This window comes from Equus caballus, chromosome 14, assembly GCF_041296265.1.
Source record: "Equus caballus isolate H_3958 breed thoroughbred chromosome 14, TB-T2T, whole genome shotgun sequence".
Classification (NCBI taxonomy): domain Eukaryota; kingdom Metazoa; phylum Chordata; class Mammalia; order Perissodactyla; family Equidae; genus Equus; species Equus caballus.
This window is the reverse complement of record NC_091697.1, coordinates 54,883,281-54,902,771: the sequence shown is the minus strand read 5'-3', so window position 1 is coordinate 54,902,771 and position 19,491 is coordinate 54,883,281. Positions and strand designations below refer to the sequence as shown.

The following is a 19,491-nucleotide window of genomic DNA, read 5'->3' as shown; positions in this document are numbered from 1 at the left end:
CGATGAAAGCAGCACGGCTTTGGCTAGAGGAGGTGGGAAGGTCAGGCTGCACTCCTTGTCCCCACTCACGTCCCACAGAAAACTCGTGAGACACCTATGCTCCGACTCCACACCCAGCACAGTATCGGGCGCTGAGGGGGTGCTGATTTCTATTTGCTGAACATCAGAATGAATAAGCAAACTCCTGTCAATGCCAAGGTTTGCCTTTCTCTAATTCATCACCCCAGTGAATCACACCCATCCCCAACACAAATGGACAACCTCATCTCAAGGAGACTGTTTGGAGTTCCAAGAGCAAATCATCACCTCCTTTCTCTTTTCTCCACCCTGATGATCCCCGCCTGTAAATCCTATTACTAGAGGCCAGATGAAACGCCCCTCCTCTGTGAAACTTTCCTTGTCCCTCCAATAAGAATAAAGAGACCCACTTCATCCCCAGGCCCCTTTTCTATGAAGCTATTTTCTTCTCATTGGTTTGAGTTAAAATGACCTGTCACCATACTTGCCTCACTCCCCCATTAGACTGTCAGCCCCTGACACCCCCCTGAGAAAGGAATAGCCCCTAAGTATCCCCAGGGCCTGGTGCAAAGCTGGATGCATCACAGGTGTACAATAAACGCAGCGGAAACGTGTGCTGACACTGTACTCCTTCCTGCCATCGTGCTATCCCTAAGGGAGCATCCTGGGCCTCCTTCACATCTTTGCTCCCCATCAGCCAAGCTGAGTGACTCTCATCCTTGGAGCAGTTTGCCTCCTCACCTTTTCCAGGAAGCTTGTCAGGATTAACTTCAGGATCACACGCCATTCTCAGAACCACCCTCTCCCCTTAGCCCTTGACCATTTCAGTTACACAGGATGTAACATTTTTATTGTGTCTCCGGCCAAAGAGACTGCTCATGTGGCAGCTTCTCCAGGGCAAGGACCAGAGCCCACCAAGCCTCACAGAATTGTGCAGCTCTTGGCACAGAGACTTGTGAGAACAAGCAGACATGGAGTATTTTTGATGACAAAAAAGACAGCAAAGGTGACCAACCTTGGATGTATAGGTGTGGCCGTCGGAACCGCAGACCATGGCTGATGGTGCCACGGGGCAGGGCTTGCACTTGACCAAATTCGAAGGTCCAACCCAGTGTTTGTGGGCCACGTTCCCCTTCTTTTGCCTAAGGATGAGAAAAGAGGAGATAAGTTAACCGAAGCGCCAGTCTCCCTGGGTCTTTCCTCCAGGTTATCTGGATAAAGGCCAAATGAATAAAACGGCTGTTCAAACAGCCAGCACTCCCATTTGTTCCAACCCACTGATGGGGGTCAGGAGACTGTTCCAAAAGCCTAGGTCCAACCCACCAGCTGGACTGAGAAAAACAATATGACCATTAAAAATGTTATAAAACATTACTTACTGACATGAAAGGACATTCACGATACATTAAAAAAAAAATGGCTCTATTTGCTGACCCAGCCCCCAGTACAGGGTGTGGCACACCACAGATGCCTAGAAACAGCATCCCAGAGCCTTCGACTCCTCTAGAGCTGACAAGCAGCCTTCTGAGTGGGATGACACACAGACGACTCCGTGAGCATTTTAGATAGAAACGCATCTCCAAACACAACCAAATGACTTTATCACAGCTGTGGAAAACGATCTCTGGATACATTTTAAAGCAATTTCAGTCCAGCTTCCAATGTGCCATTTGATAGAGGCTCTGAGGTGATGTCACTTTCAACTGCTAAAATAATCAGAATTCTACTCTTTCATTCCAGCTCCAGTTTCCTCCTATCCTAACCTTTGTCATAATGACAAATGGCGCTATTAGGATGGCTTATGTCCACAGAAGGAACCCCATGCCCCTGTCATAAACCACTGAAATAAAGGCCTGCAGTTACTGCCACGCTTTCCCTCATGGTCAAGGCTGCTCTCCCAGCAAACCACTGGGAGTGACTCTCGCAGCCATGGGCTGAGTTCTGGGTGGAAGACAGCATCTCTGGACTGCCCACCAATCAAGTGATTATTGTGCCCTTGAAGTGTTTTGCATTGGCAGTCCTGCATGGTGGTTAACATTTGGGCTCTGGAATCAGGAAACACAGGTTCAAATCTCAGCTCTGCCACTTACTCACGGTGTGATCAGGATATTTAACCCTGTAAGTCTCAGTTTTCTCATCTGTAAAATGAGGGGAAATAGAATCTACTTCAAGCAGATGGTATGACGATTAAATGAGCTGATGTATATAAAGTACTCAGTATAATGCCTAGAAAATAGAAAGCAATAAAAATGGTAGCTGTTGTTATAATTATTATTTGCCCCAACAGATAGGGGTATAGAGGATGAAATTACCATTATCATAGAAATGTGACTTAATTCTAAAGCCCTAGGTTTGGAACGGCATTCAATTCCCCAGAAGAACTCATGGAGCCACAAGAAGGAAATCTTTTCTACGAGGTGTGGAATGAACCTCTAGCTCCTCAGGAAGTAAGGTTTGGTGTCTGAGGTGACCTGCCCTCTTCAAATGAAGGAAAGTGAGTGAGGAAGAGCCCCACCAACATGGCTCTTACTCTTCCTCCAACCTGCCCTAGCAATTTGAAGGTCTGTGTGGGGACCTACCTTTGAGGCTGACATCAAGGAGGACGACTTCGTACCCACAGCACAACCCTTGGGACCATCGAGGACCCCAGGATGGATGGGCCCTAGGGTGAGCCTGTCTGACCAATGAACCAGAAAAGAAATCTTACGAAGCTGCTTTGAGATCACCTAAACCAGCTCACTCATTTTACTAATGTGGGAAACTGAAGCCCGAACTGGGCAAGAGTCTTGCCCAAAGTCATGAAGACGATTGGTGGCTGGCCCTGTGATGACATTCACACAGCTGCAGTGGGTCCAGAGATGAGTCAATGTGGTCCCACCTAGATCACCAGCTTGAAAATTCCCTGGGGGCACTTACATGTTTGTCATTGGAGGTCCTGTCCGCAACACCTCCCTGCTTCCACAGCAGCACCCACCTTGCCCTTGCCTCTCTGTCTGGAATAAAATCATCTATCACCTGCATTTCTAAAGGTCACAGACATGAGGTCTCCTATTATCCTTTGCCAAACACACTTTGCTCTTTCGAGGTTTGTTCTGGACTAACGAAAAAGGGATGGTGGGTGGTGGTACCCCATGCGGTGGACAAACGGGCTGTCAGCACAGGGTTAATCTCAGAGGGCATGATTCCTTCAGAAGAACACCACACATTTATCATCATTCACACAGCAGATTGTCTGACACTGATAATGAATCAGCAAATACAGGAAGAAGTTCCAGCATCTGGCAGCCTCTCTCCTGGGTCAGTCCTCAGTGTCCACGCCCATGGCTCAAGAAATTGTTGTTATGAGTTCCCAGAAATGGACTATAAAGTCCAAAGAGTGGGCAGCTTTGCTGGAGCACACATAACCACGTGCAACATTGTCCTAGGGGAAAGAAACCTGAAGGATCCTAGCCAAAGGCAGAAGAGGAAGAAGTGAACACTGAGAAAAAGATGGAACCAGCTATTAATCAGCAGTTAATGACAGATCTTCTCTGTCTTTGGACCTGAACTTCACCATTGAATTAAATTCATTAAGGGGAGGCAAAGAGATGAGGCTGGCCAGTGCTTTCTAGCGGGCCCAGCACATCACAGATGCTCAATACCTCCCTGTTGGGTGAGTGGGTGGGTCCCTATGCACTGCCCACTGCAATGATTACTCAGTAGTTAATCACAAACTGTCAGAACCAGAAAACACCTTAAAACTAATCCAGTCCACCAACTTTATTTATTTATTTATTTTCTAAAGATTTTATTTTTTCCTTTTTCTCCCCAAAGCCCCCCGGTACATAGTTGTGTATTATTCGTTGTGGGTTCTTCTAGTTGTGGCATGTGGGACGCTGCCTCAGCGTGGTCTGATGAGCAGTGCCATGTCCACGCCCAGGATTCGGACTAACGAAACACTGGGCCGCCTGCAGCGGAGCGCGCGAACTTAACCACTCGGCCACGGGGCCAGCCCCCACCAACTTTATTTTATAAATGACGAATTGGACATACAGAGGAGAAGTGACTTGCCCAGTGTCACACAGAAATATGGCCAAATTACTTTATATATATTTGCTGGATTGAAGTTATCCTGCAAATGGCTGTGCTGCTCTGGGACCACTTTAATTCCCTATTTTGGTATCTGTATTTTCATTATCAAGGTTCAGTTTTATAAATAAAGCCCCTCTGATAAACTGTCCCTGGCTCTCCACCTGCAGAGAAGCAAGCTCAGCATACCCAGTGTCAGGTGGCCATGGATTACGCCCAGGAGGAACCACATTTGACCTCTCCTAGGATGCCTTGGGGACGGGAGCTACCAAGCCATTCTGAATTTTCCCAATTCTAATGAAACAAGCATACCTGTTATATTGGGGTAAACCCAGGTGTTCATTACCTCACTAGGACCCTAGTAGAGATGGCACATAAACCTGTGGTCTCTGTCCAGAAGCCAAATTATGTAAAGTTATGTACATGTATATTTGAGCCCAAGGAGGCACAACTTCCCTGGTTACTGTGTGTATATTTCAATCCCCACAATTCAGTGCAAACCATAAAAAATAAACAACCCTGTTGAGGTAAGGGACTAAGTTTTCTGACGCTAAGATATTTTACTTCTTGAGTCAATGAAGAGTGAAATCTGATGAAGGTGTCTTGATGGGATTGCTATTCCCAATGTCACAGACATTCATCAACTGGAGTGACACAACCAATTTAGTCTGGGAGGCAGGTCCTGTCAGCCTTTCCATTGGCCATGAAGCCCTAACTCCACCCCAGCCTGGCTGGTGCTGGAGGCAGCCATACCTCCCTCCCTGGTGACAGCACCACACAGAAAATCCCAATCTACAAGCACCCCAAGATGGAGAGAAGACAGACAATCGGCACATCACCAGCATTTCTGACTCTCTTTTGCTCAACTGCTTATTCCCATTTTTTTTAAGTCTACCAAAATTCCCAGCATTTATCTTTTTGAAGCAGAGAGATGATTTTTAAGTACAAATCTGATGATGTAACTCTCATGCTTAAAACCTCCACCTCCTAGGGCATGGTCTAACCCCCTAGTTTTGGTGTTAAACTGACCAAGACTACTTGCCCAGGTTCACTGTCTGCTTTGCTCCCCTCCCAACACACACAGGCACACACACGTGCATGCACACACTGATCACCGCCCACACATATTTTTGCTCTAGCCACACTTTGCTGTTTCCCAGAGCCCACCAAGGACGTTTGTGCCTCTGTGCCTCTATGTGGGTTTTTCCTTAATCTGATACACCTTCATTCCCACCCACATTTCTCCCCTCCATCCTCCACTCCTCTCTGCCTCACATGCTTTCTTCAAGGCCCAGCTCAAAAATCCCCTCCCCAAAAAAGTCTCTTGGGGCCCCTCCCCAGGCAGTCAGGCTGTATTCCCATACCACCATAATCCTGTCATCACTTCCGCTCAGGCTCCCAGACTAGTCTCCAGGCAAGCACCTTGATTCACCCTGACCAAATTCAAAGGGACTATTATTCCAATAAGACATGGGTACCCTAGGCTAAAAGCCTTGGAGTCCATCCTGGACACCTCCCTTTCCTGCCCTTACCACGTCCCCCCATCATTCAGTCCTATGGATTCTATCTCCAGCCAGCCATATCAGCTACTTGCATGTCTCTTACTGTGCCATGCAAATTCAAGTCTATATGACCTGGCAAATGCTTTCTATCTGCACAGCACATGTCTGCCACTTATTCAAGCTTCATATCAACTGCCTTCCATGAAGTCTCTTCTGACCTTCTGAGCCCTATCCCAAGCAGAATTAACAGTGACATTATTAGTTCCAACATTACATCTTGTTCAGATGCACTGTGACATTCACTAGCGTAACGCAGCTCTTTTCGTGTCTATCTTCCTCAATATACTATGCACTCCTCAAGGGTAGTGACTGGGTCTTAATCACTTTTGCACTCCTGGTGCTCAGAAACATGGTTGACCCTTGACACATAGGTTTGCTCAGGGAAATCAGTTAATTTATTAGTTTGGACCTTTAGAATTTTTGTTTCTAGAAACTATTAGCACTAACTAGAAGGCAAAAATAGCATGTTGTTTTGAGCAACAAAAATTCCACAGGCTGTTTCCAGAAATCCTAATTCAGACTTGAAAAAACAGCAATTAGCAAAAATTTCTAAAGACAACTGAGAAGCGGGTAGAGGAAGCTCTCCTGTGCATCTGAGGGCTGAAGGATCCCCTCGCTCTAGAAGTCAAAATGCTCCCAGAGTTGAGTGAGAACCTCTGAATGAGAGATCAGAATTCATAGGGACAACAATTGCTGAAATAATAAGTTTTTCCATATTCTTAAAAATATTTTATGTTTTTTTCAACAAACAGGAAATACTGCATTTAGTATTATTTATAAAGAAATGTAGCCTAGAGTAAAGATTCAAACACTGGAAATTGTCAGCAAACATTACTGGAAGTACTCAAGTATATGAATTTGAATCTTCTAGCACGTTAACAGCACTGCACTGAATCACATGTTGATATTGTCAATGTAGAGATTTACTTTGTTCCAAAACTATTCTTAGGAACAACACTTAGATGATTTCTATAAAGTATACTATGCAAATAAATGTATTAATATTCATGTTATTTACAAGAGCAGCTCACTATTGGCAGCAGACTGGACCATGAACGCACTCTTATTAGGACGGCAACAGCTACAAGCAAGACTGACCAGACCATGATCGCTCTTTCCGAAGTGTCCCTGTCCTAGTTCTGAAAATGTCAACCCAACCTTCAAGTCCACGTCAGTGCTTCCTGCTTTTGCTTTCCACTGGACTCTGCCACTCCTCACTCAGATGGCCCTGCCCTCGCCAACCAAGGCAAGTCCCACATCCCGCAGCTTCCCCACAGCTGACAGCAAGAGAGACTTTGACGACACCAATTGTGACCCAGTATTTCACTTGACCATGGGCAAAGTAGGGCCATGGCTGGAGCCCACAGGAAAACAGTGGCAGGACAGAGATTTCCAGAGTAATTTTTTCAGCAATAAATACATGTGCATGTGCAAATTTCCTGACATCAATCCTGCAGAATGAAATTTTGCAGAATGAAATTATTTTGACAATCTGTGTCAAAAATATTTTAACGATGGGGTGGGGGTAGGGCCTGCCATGAGTATATATAGTAGAGTTGTTAACTTTTCTCTTTCAGTTACTGAAGAAGGGTCATTTATTTTATTTAATACGCTGTGCTGTGCATTCTAACATGTTTGCGTAACTTTAGCTAGAGCTGTTTTACTCTACATATGAACAGCTGGTGAAAGGGAAAAGCGATCTAGATAATAAATAAAGACAGCAGCACTCCAGCTGTTTTGTATGACAACTACATGCCAGTCTAAATGCCCTAAACGCAGCTCCCTGGTTCCTCATACACAACTACCCTTTGAGGGTAGATGCTATTATTATCCCCAAAAATCTGAGGCTTACATGACAGTCCCAGTCACAGGATCCTCTTTTCTGTCTTGTCTTTGTTCTCCCATCAGAGCTCTAAGGCAGACCTGTCAGCTTAGAGGCATGGAGAACCCACCCAAGAATGATCCCTCTTACCAATAATTCCAGTGTTTGCTGGCAGCCAGGACTACACGCATTTTATTTTCATGTTAATATCAAACTGCCCATTCAAAAACAAGATTGAATTTGTTTGCAAAATCAGAACTAATTGTTTCTAAAACAAGGATGGAAGATACACAGACAGTTGACATGGTGGCTATTTTGAACCAGAGATGAAATAATAAACACTAATTGAAATGAAAAACATGTTAACCACTGAAATAATCTGTCATGTAAAATGATGCTATAATTCCTCCATTGTTAGAGTTATTTGAGTTGTTATACTAAGTCGTAAAATTACACAGAAAAAGCATAATGGCCTGTGTGGTTTACAAAAGCTGCTTTGATGAGAGAGGCAGGCTCCCACATGAGACGTTCTCCATCCTGATATCCATGGGCTCACAAGTCTCCTTCCTTTTCCAGATGAAGAAGGTCCCAGACACGAGATCCTGTCCAGAGAGTCCAGTCTTCCTAATAAACAGGTGTCTACTAGAGAACTGTAGAAAGAGCATTCGTCTCCACGGAGTAACTGTAGCATGCCTAGGAGCATCCTAGGTCCTTCTGGGCACTCACACGGTACAAAGATGTGCTGTTTACAGAAGCTTGCAATTTAAAAGGACAAATACGTAATAATGATAATAGCAGCTAATCATTTACTGATGACTTATTATTCTGCTAATACTACTACTGTTACTATCACCAAGAATAACTAATATGTTTTGAGCTTTCACAATGTTCCAGGCATTGTTTGAAGCCCTTTCCGCAAATTGTCTCATTTACTCTCCTAATGGCCCCAAGAGGGAGGAAAGTTATGACAGAGCATGGGAAGCTGTCGAGGATGAGTCAGGGAGACTTCATGAGCAAAGCAGACCTGGGGGATGGGGAGGACCCACACTCACAAGGTGGGCCCCAGGCAGCAGGGTGGAGAGCACCCACTGAGTCAGGCACATGGGAAGCACATCCCTGTGGGATGTCAACCACAGGGAAGCCAGTGCCCTCGTTTAGCTTCACTCCATCTGGCTTGGGCCAAGTAAGGAAGGTGAGGCTCATGAAATATCCTAGGGCAAGGTTCAAAAACATTAGAGGAGACAAGCAGGCCCCAGAAGAAGCAGAGAGCTGTCAGGCCACAGGCATGCTTCCAAACCATCACCAAGCCAGGTTTCTAAAGCACCTTCAAACCCATAGGAAAAGCACATATTTTTTAAGTTTTACAGCAGAATCAGAGCCACCAAAATGATACGTGCCTGGTATGGATGCAATTCCAAAAGCGTGAACGTCTCTCTGGGTGTATGTGAACGCCAACCTCTGACTATGCTTCATTTCAACCCGAGGCTCCATGAGCTGCCTTTCACCTGAGCTGTGTAACGGCCATGGCAGCTGAGGAAGCATCTACTCTTTATAGATGAGAAGATTCAATAGCCAGACAAGAGTTTCCACAAACACTGTCCATGCATGTGTAAAGGAATTGAAAATAATTACGAAGGCACACACCATACGGAACACACCCTCAGCAAAGTGGGACTGAGGACGTGAGAAGGGGAAGTCCTGCGTTGTTATTCCATGTCTTTCTACGCTTTGATCTCTGACAACTGGCTACTGTTAGTCCAATCTGTTCAACATCTAAAAAAGAAATGCATTTTCAGAATTTTTAAAGAAATGTATACTGCCAAATTCACACCTGTCTGCAATTTCCAATTTCTCCAGTAGTGTTTAAAGAAGCCAAGGTGGTTGGAATAGAATAAAGATCCCCCACGTGTAGGAAGGAGGGCTAAGAAGAGAGCGTTCACCTAGATAAAAGCCCCGTGACCGGTCCTCAAAGGTTTCCATGAAGACCAAGGGGTCAGATCGCACAATCTGCTCTAGATTTCCAAATCGCCATGTTTTGAAGGTCTGTTTAAGCAAAGCTATCAAAACTGAAGGTATAAACATTCCAAACGTGATTAAGATTCTAGAGACAGTCTTTACTATGTGCCAGAAATTAGGCAAAGAATTCAAAGATAACACTAACATTGTATTAAATGTATTTCCTATAACACACATTACGTGTAACGATTTTTGTTAAACATAATGATCATATTTCATTACCCTGAACGGCTGAACTTATTTAGGGAACATGTACCTTAACTTTATTCTTATTCAAATCTTGAGACACTAAAGATTCTTACAGACTGTAACTTATCCAAGAAAATATCTACATGGCAAGAAATTTGCAGTTAGTTTCAGGACCCATCCCCCCACAACACACACAGAGACGTTCTATATTTAAGAGTGTAATTTGTATGGCCAATGGGCAAAAGATAAGAAAAAAAGGAACTTGCCAAATCACAAACCCAGATCTCTGGTATCTCACATGTTTCTGGGCATTAGTTGAATCAAGGTTTCCTTATACTTGAAATCAAGTATATATGTCCAGGGATCCTAGTCAAACGTACTTCTAGCCTAAACTCACAATGCTCTCAGTGTTTCCTGACCAGATCATGAAGATTAGCAGGCTGATGTGATTATGTAAATTCCACTAACTGGTTGGAGCCTCTGTGTCTGCAGTCACCTTCCATTAAGAGAGTGACAGAGCACAGGCAGTGGCACCAAAGGACTCCGTGAAGCACAGATGGTGGGGTTTTAACTCAAAGTTCAGCCTGTTGAACGAGCACGGCCACTGGGGCCTGTATGCAAAAACAGTTTGTGTGCCTGGGCACACTTGCACACATCCGCACACATACACACACAGGCACTCAAAGGCCCAGATAAAATTCTGCTTTATTGAGGAAAAGTACCAAGACAGCAGCGGAATAGCAAGCTATTAGGAAAATACAAGCGAACAGTTGAGCTTTCTTTACTCCCTTAGGATAATGGATAGCGGTGTACGCTTGTTTTAAAAATCCATTTCTTCCTAAAAAGGGGCAGAAAAGAAACTGTTACGATTACCCATTGACCTTTGGCATCCCCATTTGATTTTTTATTTCACTGCTCTTTGTTTGCTAGCCCAAGAAAGAGAGGTCTCTTTCTAGCTCTGAGACCTTAGCGGAAATCTTTAGCAATGGACACACTAATTGGAAAAGAATCAACTGATAAGCAAGCAAGCCCAGGGCCGAGAATTTCATTTGGCCTCCCTCTCTGAGCATTCATAATCCTGCCTCTTTGCAGGAGGGGCCAGAAAGAAGAACTGAGAGTTTTGCTAACACAGCTTCTGGCTAATTGTTTGTAAGCTCAGGTGTGCACACAAGGGTGGGTACAAGCAAGAGCAATTCCACCGACTAGGCTCCTGTAATCTCAGAAAACATTTGCTTGCATTCCTGGGGTGCAATTAATTATTATGGGACGTGTGTATGAGACAAAAAAATATCCACATTTGTTTTCTAGTCACCAGTAGCAAAGCGCCCTGTTCTGGAAGGGCTGCATATGATCTACCTTAGGAAGAACAAGCCAGCAAAATGAAACTGAAATGGGTAGATGGCATTGAGGCTACTGCTGTCTTCAGGATGGGCCCAGAGAAAGGAGGGAAGCTGATATATGGCATTCGAGGAGATTCAGCCTAGCATCATCATCCACAAACCATCAACATTGGGCCATTCACGAAAAGTGCCGCAGAAGGCAGGTCCAGCCACGTCAGCGTCATAACTTTCCCCCTGCTCTGAAAGCTTTTGAAACCAGGGGCCAACTTGCTTTAACTCAGTTGTCTATTTGCAAAAGTAGTTAGATAATGCATTACTAAAACCCACCCTATAGATACCATCTCCCTGACACTTGGGTCACCATGGTAATTGATGCTTGAGTTGTTTTTCAGGAACTAAAAATCTACCTTTGTCCAGTTCAGGCTGGTGGAGACTACCAGCCCAACAACTGGGCCTGCACAAGTGTCTGATAGGTGACCTCCTGATGTCAAGGAGGCGAAAACTCCACTGTCAGATCATGTTAACACCACCATTTTGGGAACATGCATCCTATGAAGAGCCATGACTGTGCTTGCACAGATCATCAATTACCTCACTTCTCCTTACCTCCAATCATCTATCCCCACATTTCAGACTACCCTGGCCCTCTACTCTCTAAATATTCCTAGTCCCCATTTTCATGGAGGTGGATTTGAGATTTGTTCTCCCATCTCCTTGCTTGGCTGCCTTGTGAATAAACTCTTTCTCTGCTGCAATTTCGTTGTCTCGATGATTGGCTTTTCCTGTGATGGGCAAAACGAAGCTGGTTCAGTAACACATTCTTCACAGTCATTGTTGGAGGAGAGAAGATGGAGTCCCTGACTAGCTCCTTCTCACCTCTGTGGGCTTCACCGGTAGGGAATTTTCTGGATAGGTGGCCAAGAACCAAGGCCAACTCCCTTGGCATAGTGTTTTCTCCACACTTTCCTGAGGGCCAGCTCCAACGCCATCCCTCTCTGACAGTGTCTCAGACAGCCCCACTCCTTCCTCTGTGCATGTTTGCCCTGTGTTCTTCATCCCTCGTGTGTGCCCTGCAGCTCTTTGGTACTGGCCGCTTGAAGCTATACTCAGTCAGGTACCCAGCTGCTCCCACGTAGAGACTAGACACTCAAGAATGTGTTGGCACAGGGAACAGTAAACCAATGTGTCTCAATGCTATTCCAGAGCAGAACCTGGACCAATGTGTAGAAGTTATCAACAGAAAACCTTGACTCAATATAAGGAAGATACCTTAAACAGTGAGAGCTATCCAAAGAGACAGGGGCTATCTCAGAAGGTTGGGGAGGGATGTTCCCAATACTGCAAGAGTTCAAGCAGAGGTTACCTCGAGGAAGTGGATTCTATAGAAGGCACACTATGGCTTGCATAAGCATCTTCTATGAATGGACATTGAGGAAGTTGTTTCCATTTCTTTATTGTAATCAAGTGCTTTGAACATCCTTCTCTATAAATCTTTACATCTATCTCCATTTACTTCCATGAGATGGATTCCCCAAAATGGAATCATTGGGTCAACGAAGCCAAGATGCCCACCAAAAGTGTTTTACCAACGTACACTCCCATAGATGGTATCCTGCAGGCAGCATTACTCCATTATCCCAACCCTCCACTCTACTGGTATCTACGAGGTATCCCTCAGAGAGCTGCTCTGAAGCCAAGTATTTGGACACATCCCCAAAGGTCCATAAGTAATCAATAGAACCATTAAGAGCAACAAACCAACTTTGCTCCATAACACAAGGTGAAAAAATGACACACAGAGAAACTGCTTAAGTTGGAGAGTGGGTAGATTAGTAGGAAATCAAATGTCACCCCAGCATGTTCCAAACAGTTTTCAGGTATTTTGTGGGCCTGCACATGAGAGACAACAGCAGCTATGAGCCCACGCCCCTCCCAGGGGGAGGGCAGCTCATCACCCAGCACCTCTGCATCAGGCTTCTCCTCAGGACAGAGAAGATGGGCCCATGAGAATGCTGCCTGCTGCCTTCTGATAGTCCTGTTCTGCCTTTTTCTGAAGGGCAGGAAGGGCCAGTCCCATGGGCAAGGGGAGAGGAGGCAGACGTCAGAGAGAAGAGATTCTGGAGGCTGCAACCCTTCTAGATGAAGCAGGAGGATGAATTTAGGCGTCACGGAGGAGCCTCGGGGGAGTGGTGGAAAGCTTGGCAGCCCTACTCATGATGGCCAGCAGGGTGGTGCCCATTATCTGCCCCTTTCCTTCTCCCTTCCTTCAGGTAGATCCAAAGGCCCTTCTGCAGCCCTCTGAAGAACACAGACCTCCAGCTCTGAGAGACTCAACTGGTCAATAAGATGGATGATGCCTTATCACCACCGAGGCAAAGCCTGCAGCCCCAGAGGACAGCTAACCTTTACATGTGTCCAGTTACTTAGCACAGAGAGAGGGCTGGCAAAGAGACATGGCCCCAAAGAAGCCACACCCCGCTCTGTTGTAGTGTTTCTGCAGCATGGGCCTCTCTCTTCTTACTTCCTTTAGGAACCAAGTCCCTTTCCCTTGCCTGACTGAGGGTCTTTGCAAAGGCTGCTCTCTCCTCTGAGAACGCTTCTCCCTACTCTGCCTAACTGGCGCCTATCACCTTTCACCTCTCCAACAGGGAGCCAACCTAAAGTGACTCTCTTATGGCACCCTGCTCTTATCCTACTTAATCCTTATCACAATTTATAGATGCTTAATTTTTTCAATCTGTCTTTTCTAATAGCCCTTCATCTCTACAAGTAGACTATGTCCATTCATCACAGAATCCCAAACATACAGCAGTGTCCGGGAAATGAAAGACACTAATAGATACTTGTTGAAGAAAGAAATTATCACAGATTCCAACTTAGTGGAGTCTGAATTCATGGCCCCTAACCCACCATCACTGGTGTTTGTGAGCCATTTTCTGCGAGCTAGTCCTACTAAAGTTATGACAGGAGGGACTCAAGCCCTAAAGCCCTGGCTGCCATCACCATGTTCACAGATGGCCTCCCCTGCCATCTGCCAAGGGAGGACTCTACTTCCAGGCCAGAGAGGAGCCCTGCCACTTCGCCCTCCACTGGGGAATTCCTCCCAACCATAGGAGGATTGGGCCAGGGCCTCATCCATCCCATCAGGTAAATGGGAAGCTGGACCTGCAGTTCAGTAGAAAGCAGGACACACCAGCACCTCCAGCGGTAGCAGGGTCCTAGACAAGTCAGGCTACAAGAGGCGCCTTTCACTACTCAGTAATAGAGCCACATCCGTTCAGTGTGTGCCCATGAAAACATCATTTAAGAGAATGCCTTGGAAAGGTACCAAGGTCTCCAAACTAATTAACTTTCATCTCTCCTGTCCCTCTGTGCATGAAGGGCTTTGCCCTCTGCCCACCCTCTCCATGAGGTACATTGAAGGGAGGACATTAGCTTGAGAACATTCATTTAAAACGAAAGTCCTTCTAAAGATAGCCTTGGATGACCATCTAAATCATCCAGAGTCCATTTTCTGGCCCCAGAACCCACAGGGTCGGTGCCCCAGATGGGCCCTACTATGGTGGCTGACATCCATAAAGAATGTCTTTCACAGTTCATTGGTTGAATTAATCTGGTATAAAATGTCCAAACTGAAAACCTGTAAGTTGGGATCTTGATGAGTTTCAGCAGAGCAGCAAGCAGGCCACAGTAGATTTATTAACAACAAAGGAGAAGAAAAGAGGCTTAAGAAAATTACAACAGAAGTATGTGAAAGTGGGAAAATTCAATCTGATAACTTTTGTAAAAGATGGTCATGCGTTCTGCGAGGGGCCACACAGACCTTGCTCCACGTGGACACTGCTGTCTCGGGATACTATCGCAGTGCCCCCCAGAATGTGCGAGCAACTTAACATCTTCCGTGAGTTGCAGGGGGCCTTGAGCTCAGCTGTTTCTTAATGTTTAGGGATGGATGTGCTAATACAATTATTTACACCTGTGGGCTACCCAGTGAGCCCTGAGCCCTGGTGAAATCACACCTAGTGATTACCTCTTCAAAACCGGCACACCCACCTCAACCTCCTCTTTCTAATCCACTTACACGTGATGCATGAAATATCCCACTCTGTACATGCCTTACTATGCAAGGACTCCAACAAACAGCAGCTGCATCCCCGTCGTCCGGGGCAGAAGCACAGAGCAGGGCGGGGCAGTTAACGCTCCCTAACAGAGGCAGAGGGAAGAAACGAGAGGGCGGGTTAACTCAGGCCCCGGCCCTGTAAGTGGCCATCCAGCTCCAGACATCTACCTGCCTTTCCAGCTCTCCAGCAACTTTGCATCCGGGCACGTGCACATTCTGAGAATTCCACCATAAAACGTTTTCAATCTCCTACAGATGGAACACAGCTCAAAAAAAGGACACAAATCCAGTGTGTTGGGGTCAATTGGAAATATGAACTGCCACCTCTGGAATGAGGGGCTTCTGCAGCAGTGCAGCCTGGGAGGGAGAGATGACAAACTGGTGGAAGGTGCTGGAGAGGGCTCTGGTCCTTGGCAGCCACACCCAGAAACCGCCCAGCCAGGCAGAAGGCCATTAGACTCACTGAGAGATCTCGCTGGCTAACCCTACCCTTACCCACCCCCATCTTCAGACACAACACTCCTTTACATTGGCAGAATGGTTTAAAAAAAAAAAAAAAAAAAAATGGAAAACAAGCCAGGGCAATATAAGGGTCTGGTAAATTTACTGGCAGTGATGATTTTGATATATTTTTTTAATGTGTTTATAAAACTTGCCTCGTGACTTTGCCTTACAAGTAAGATCCACCTCTCATCCGGTCCCCTCTGTTCTAAGAGACTAAGAATTCCACACAAGTATTCACATCTCCATTATGAACTGCTTTTTACTCTCTGCTGCTCTTGTCATCAAGATCATCTAATCAATGGCCTCAGTTTCGGCGAGGACAACAAAGGAACAGAGAAAGTAGCTGGCTTGCCCGAGTTATGAAGTCTTCCTCAGTGAAGCCAGCTGGGTCCTTATGGGCAGAGGCATCCAGGACTTCTGTTGTTTTAAAAAAAAATGGCTGCGGTTTAAAGTAATTAAATATCTCCATGCTTAAGAGATACGTGGTTTGAACGATTGCTTTTGAAAAAACCCACAAAGGGGAAAAATAAACCCAGAATTATTGCTCTTGGCACAGAAAGGAGGAAATAGGTTTAATACTCAGCCTCCCAACTCCACCCTAGTTGCTCTGGAAGGAGCAAGAGGTAGGAGAGAAGGGCCCAGGTGCAGCCGCGCCTCTAGGACCAGGAGCAGACTGGCTGACCGGCTCGTGGGCTTCAGCACTGCAGGAAAAGCAAACCAGCTGGCGACAGCTCACACCCAGACTCCAGAGCCGAGGAGGCTGTGTGGCAGTCCTCCATTCTGATTCCAAATCTGCCCCTTCCTGGCCCTGTGCAATCAAAGAAGTAACTTAAGGAACCGCAAGAGTCCCATCTGTAAAATGAGGATCGTAATACAGACCTAGCAGACTGTCGTGAGAAGTCAGCAAGATTCCCTCTGCAAAGTGTGCCTAACATGGTAAGCGGTCAGTGAGTGGCATCTCTTGAACCCACCACTCTCCTTTTGTTGTCCTCAGAGCCAAATGAGGTGTATCTGCCAAACAATAGACCACAGTGATGATTTCTTTGTTTATAAAGGTGACTGAGTCAGAAGTGGGCTCAAACCCAAAACTCAGCTGCATTCATTCCACAGACAGCCTAGAAAGAGCACCAAGCCCTCATTAGCACCCTGCATAAACCTACAACACGGCAAATGAAGATCCCTTGAGGTTCAAGCAGAACCCAAGGCAATGCATGAGCCCCTTGGAGAAAGGGTGTGAGCTACATAAATATAAAATCGTGGTAAGGGACATGAGTATGATCACACTTTGGTAACTGGCAATGCCTGGAGTTGTGAAGCACCAGAAAGCCATCTAGGCACCTAGGAATTATCCACCCTCCACGTGGCCACGTGTCTTCCAAACCAAGACAGATATGTGTATGTATAATCAACCCGTCCAAAGCCCTGTGGCAGGAGGCAGTGCTTTGTTGTAAAACAAAACTGAGATGAAATAACCGTCATCCTTTCAAAAATCCTCTGAGAGTTTGGTATTTGAGGCACATTCTGTGATGTACTTCTCTCTGACCTCAAACACTTTGATTGTTTTTTTCAAGTTCACATAAAAGACAGAAAGCTCTCAGATCGGTCTAGTGCACCACGAGCCTAGACTGGATCTGAATTCTTGGCTGGTGTGGAGAATTCGCTGTTATTCCAGATAATTAGGAAGCAGAGATAAAGGCCATTACGTTAGAGAGGCCTGGCCTATTGGAAGATCAGCTGTCAGCTCCTTATTTAAAAACAGATTAGTTCCCACAGCTCCCAGAAGGCTTCCAAGGGGACACTCAGATATTGTAAGTCCCATCCTGACATCCTTTCCTCCCATTCACCATACACTCGCAGAATTTGAAAATGTGGCTTGTCTGGAAGGATTAAAACAAATGCTTCAATTTTCCATTCTCCAAATGAAAATCAATGGCAACAGAGAGGTAAAAATCAATGTTCAGCGCTCTGTAGGGAGAAACTCCCCCACCTCTTGCCTGCCCAGAAGAATAAATCAGAACTAGCCATCCCACTGGCAGAGCATCTCTGAGAGCAGAGCCCTCTGCAGGTTGAATGACTTTCTGTCCATCCCTCTGTCTCCAAGAGGGTATTTTCTTTAAGAAAGCCTAAGAGAATATTTTAAAACCTGTCAGCAAGAATAACACATTGTTGCAATAAAAACTCTTCTCCAAACAAATTCATTTGCCAGTGGGATCTCTGGCATCTAAGACCAGAGTTTGACTTAACTGTTTCCCTAAGGATCCATTTTGCATCATCAAGCCTTAAAGAATGCTCAGGTACCCCATCGACCTGCTCCCCCAGACAACCAATGATCTGCTTTCCATCATCATACGTTAGCTTGCATTCTGTAGAATTTCATGTTAATGGAAACCGTATGGTATATACTCTTTTTTGTTGTTTTGGTTTGTCTTCTTTCACTCAGCATAATTACTGTGAGAGTCATCCATACTGTTGCATGTATTAGCGCCTCTTCCTTTTCATTGCTGAGTAGTATTCCATTGTGGTAGATATACCACAATTTGTCTATCCATTCACCTGTTGATAGGCATTTGGGTTGGTTCCGGCTTTTGGGTATTACAAATCAAGCTTCTATGAACATTCATGAGTGAGTCTTTGCATAGACATATGCTTTCATTATATATTCTAGACACAAATCTTTTGTCCAACACATTTTGCAAATATTTTCTCTCAGTGTGGCTTGTCTTTTTATTACTCTACCAATGTCTTTTGAAAATCAAAGTTTTTAATTTTGATGAAATCCAATTTTTTCATTTTTTTTTTTGGCATTTATAGTTCACGTTTTTTGTCCTATTTAAGAAATCTTTGTCAAACCCAAGGCTACTACTCTTGTTTTCTTCTAAAAGTTTTGCAATCTTAGCTCTTATATTTAAGTCTATGATCCATTTCAAGCTAATTTTTTGGTATAGTACATTATACAATCATTAAAATTATATCTGTAAAGAGTTTTAGTGTCATAAAAATACTCATTTATAAATATTAATGCAAGGCAGCCTAATACAGATTTTTATATACAGGATAGGCACCACTTGATAATCAAATTTTGACAAAAACAAACCAATGGACAAAGCCTACTACTAGAAGAAAGAATGGAAGGAAATATGCTGGAATGTTTTAATTACTGTTTTTAGATTATGTGACCCCTGCCTATTTCCAATCTTTTTTTTCTTTTTAATATTTTCAGTGTTTTCTGTAATAAGAATCATCTATTGCTATATCAAAAATAAATTTGAATATTTTTGAAAAGTCATTTAAGAGCAGGCTTCCTGCCTCCAGGCTGCCTTCACCCTGCTCTTTAGCACATCAAAGGCCCCTTTGGAGAACCGGAAAGGTGACCACACTACCAAGAATCTGCCCTCTCCCAAGCCTACTCAATAGTGCTTTACAGCAGGAAGAGACGAAACAAAGAATTTCCAAAGAGAATTCTCCAAAGAGAATGTGAGTTTAGTTGAAGCCTCTAGATGAAACCAAACACAAACTCAAATACCACCCCAATCAAGGGGAAGAGTTCCAGTAGAGGGAAGGCTGGAAGCCCTACTTGGCCCCCCACTGAAATTGCTTGCCCGTTCGCCCTGACACTGCAGTCACAGATGTGTGTGTCAAACAGCTTTTCCACTCACTCAATCTCCGGGGGCAAAGAAAGCTAATGAAATTCTCTCGCTGATGTGCTTGCTGTCCTTCTATCTCCATCTGCTTGCAAAGCCAGCCTAAGTCTGCAGCCTCACAATCAGCCCAAGGCTGGCCCGGCTGTCTCTCCATGAGTGTGCACTCCTGATGGTCTGGCAGGCGGGATTTGCCTCTTGAGCTGCTGCAGGG

General features: G+C 45.1%; 1 protein-coding gene across 1 annotated transcript in view; it reads right to left on the bottom strand.

The window, feature by feature from the left end:
- Positions 1-19,491, bottom strand: part of SPOCK1 (SPARC (osteonectin), cwcv and kazal like domains proteoglycan 1) — a 470,219-nt gene that overhangs the window by 128,633 nt on the left and 322,095 nt on the right. The window contains exon 5 of the mRNA XM_001918180.6: positions 1,034-1,160. Within this exon, the coding sequence (XP_001918215.1) occupies positions 1,034-1,160 (127 nt within the window). The remainder of the gene's footprint in view (positions 1-1,033; positions 1,161-19,491) is intronic.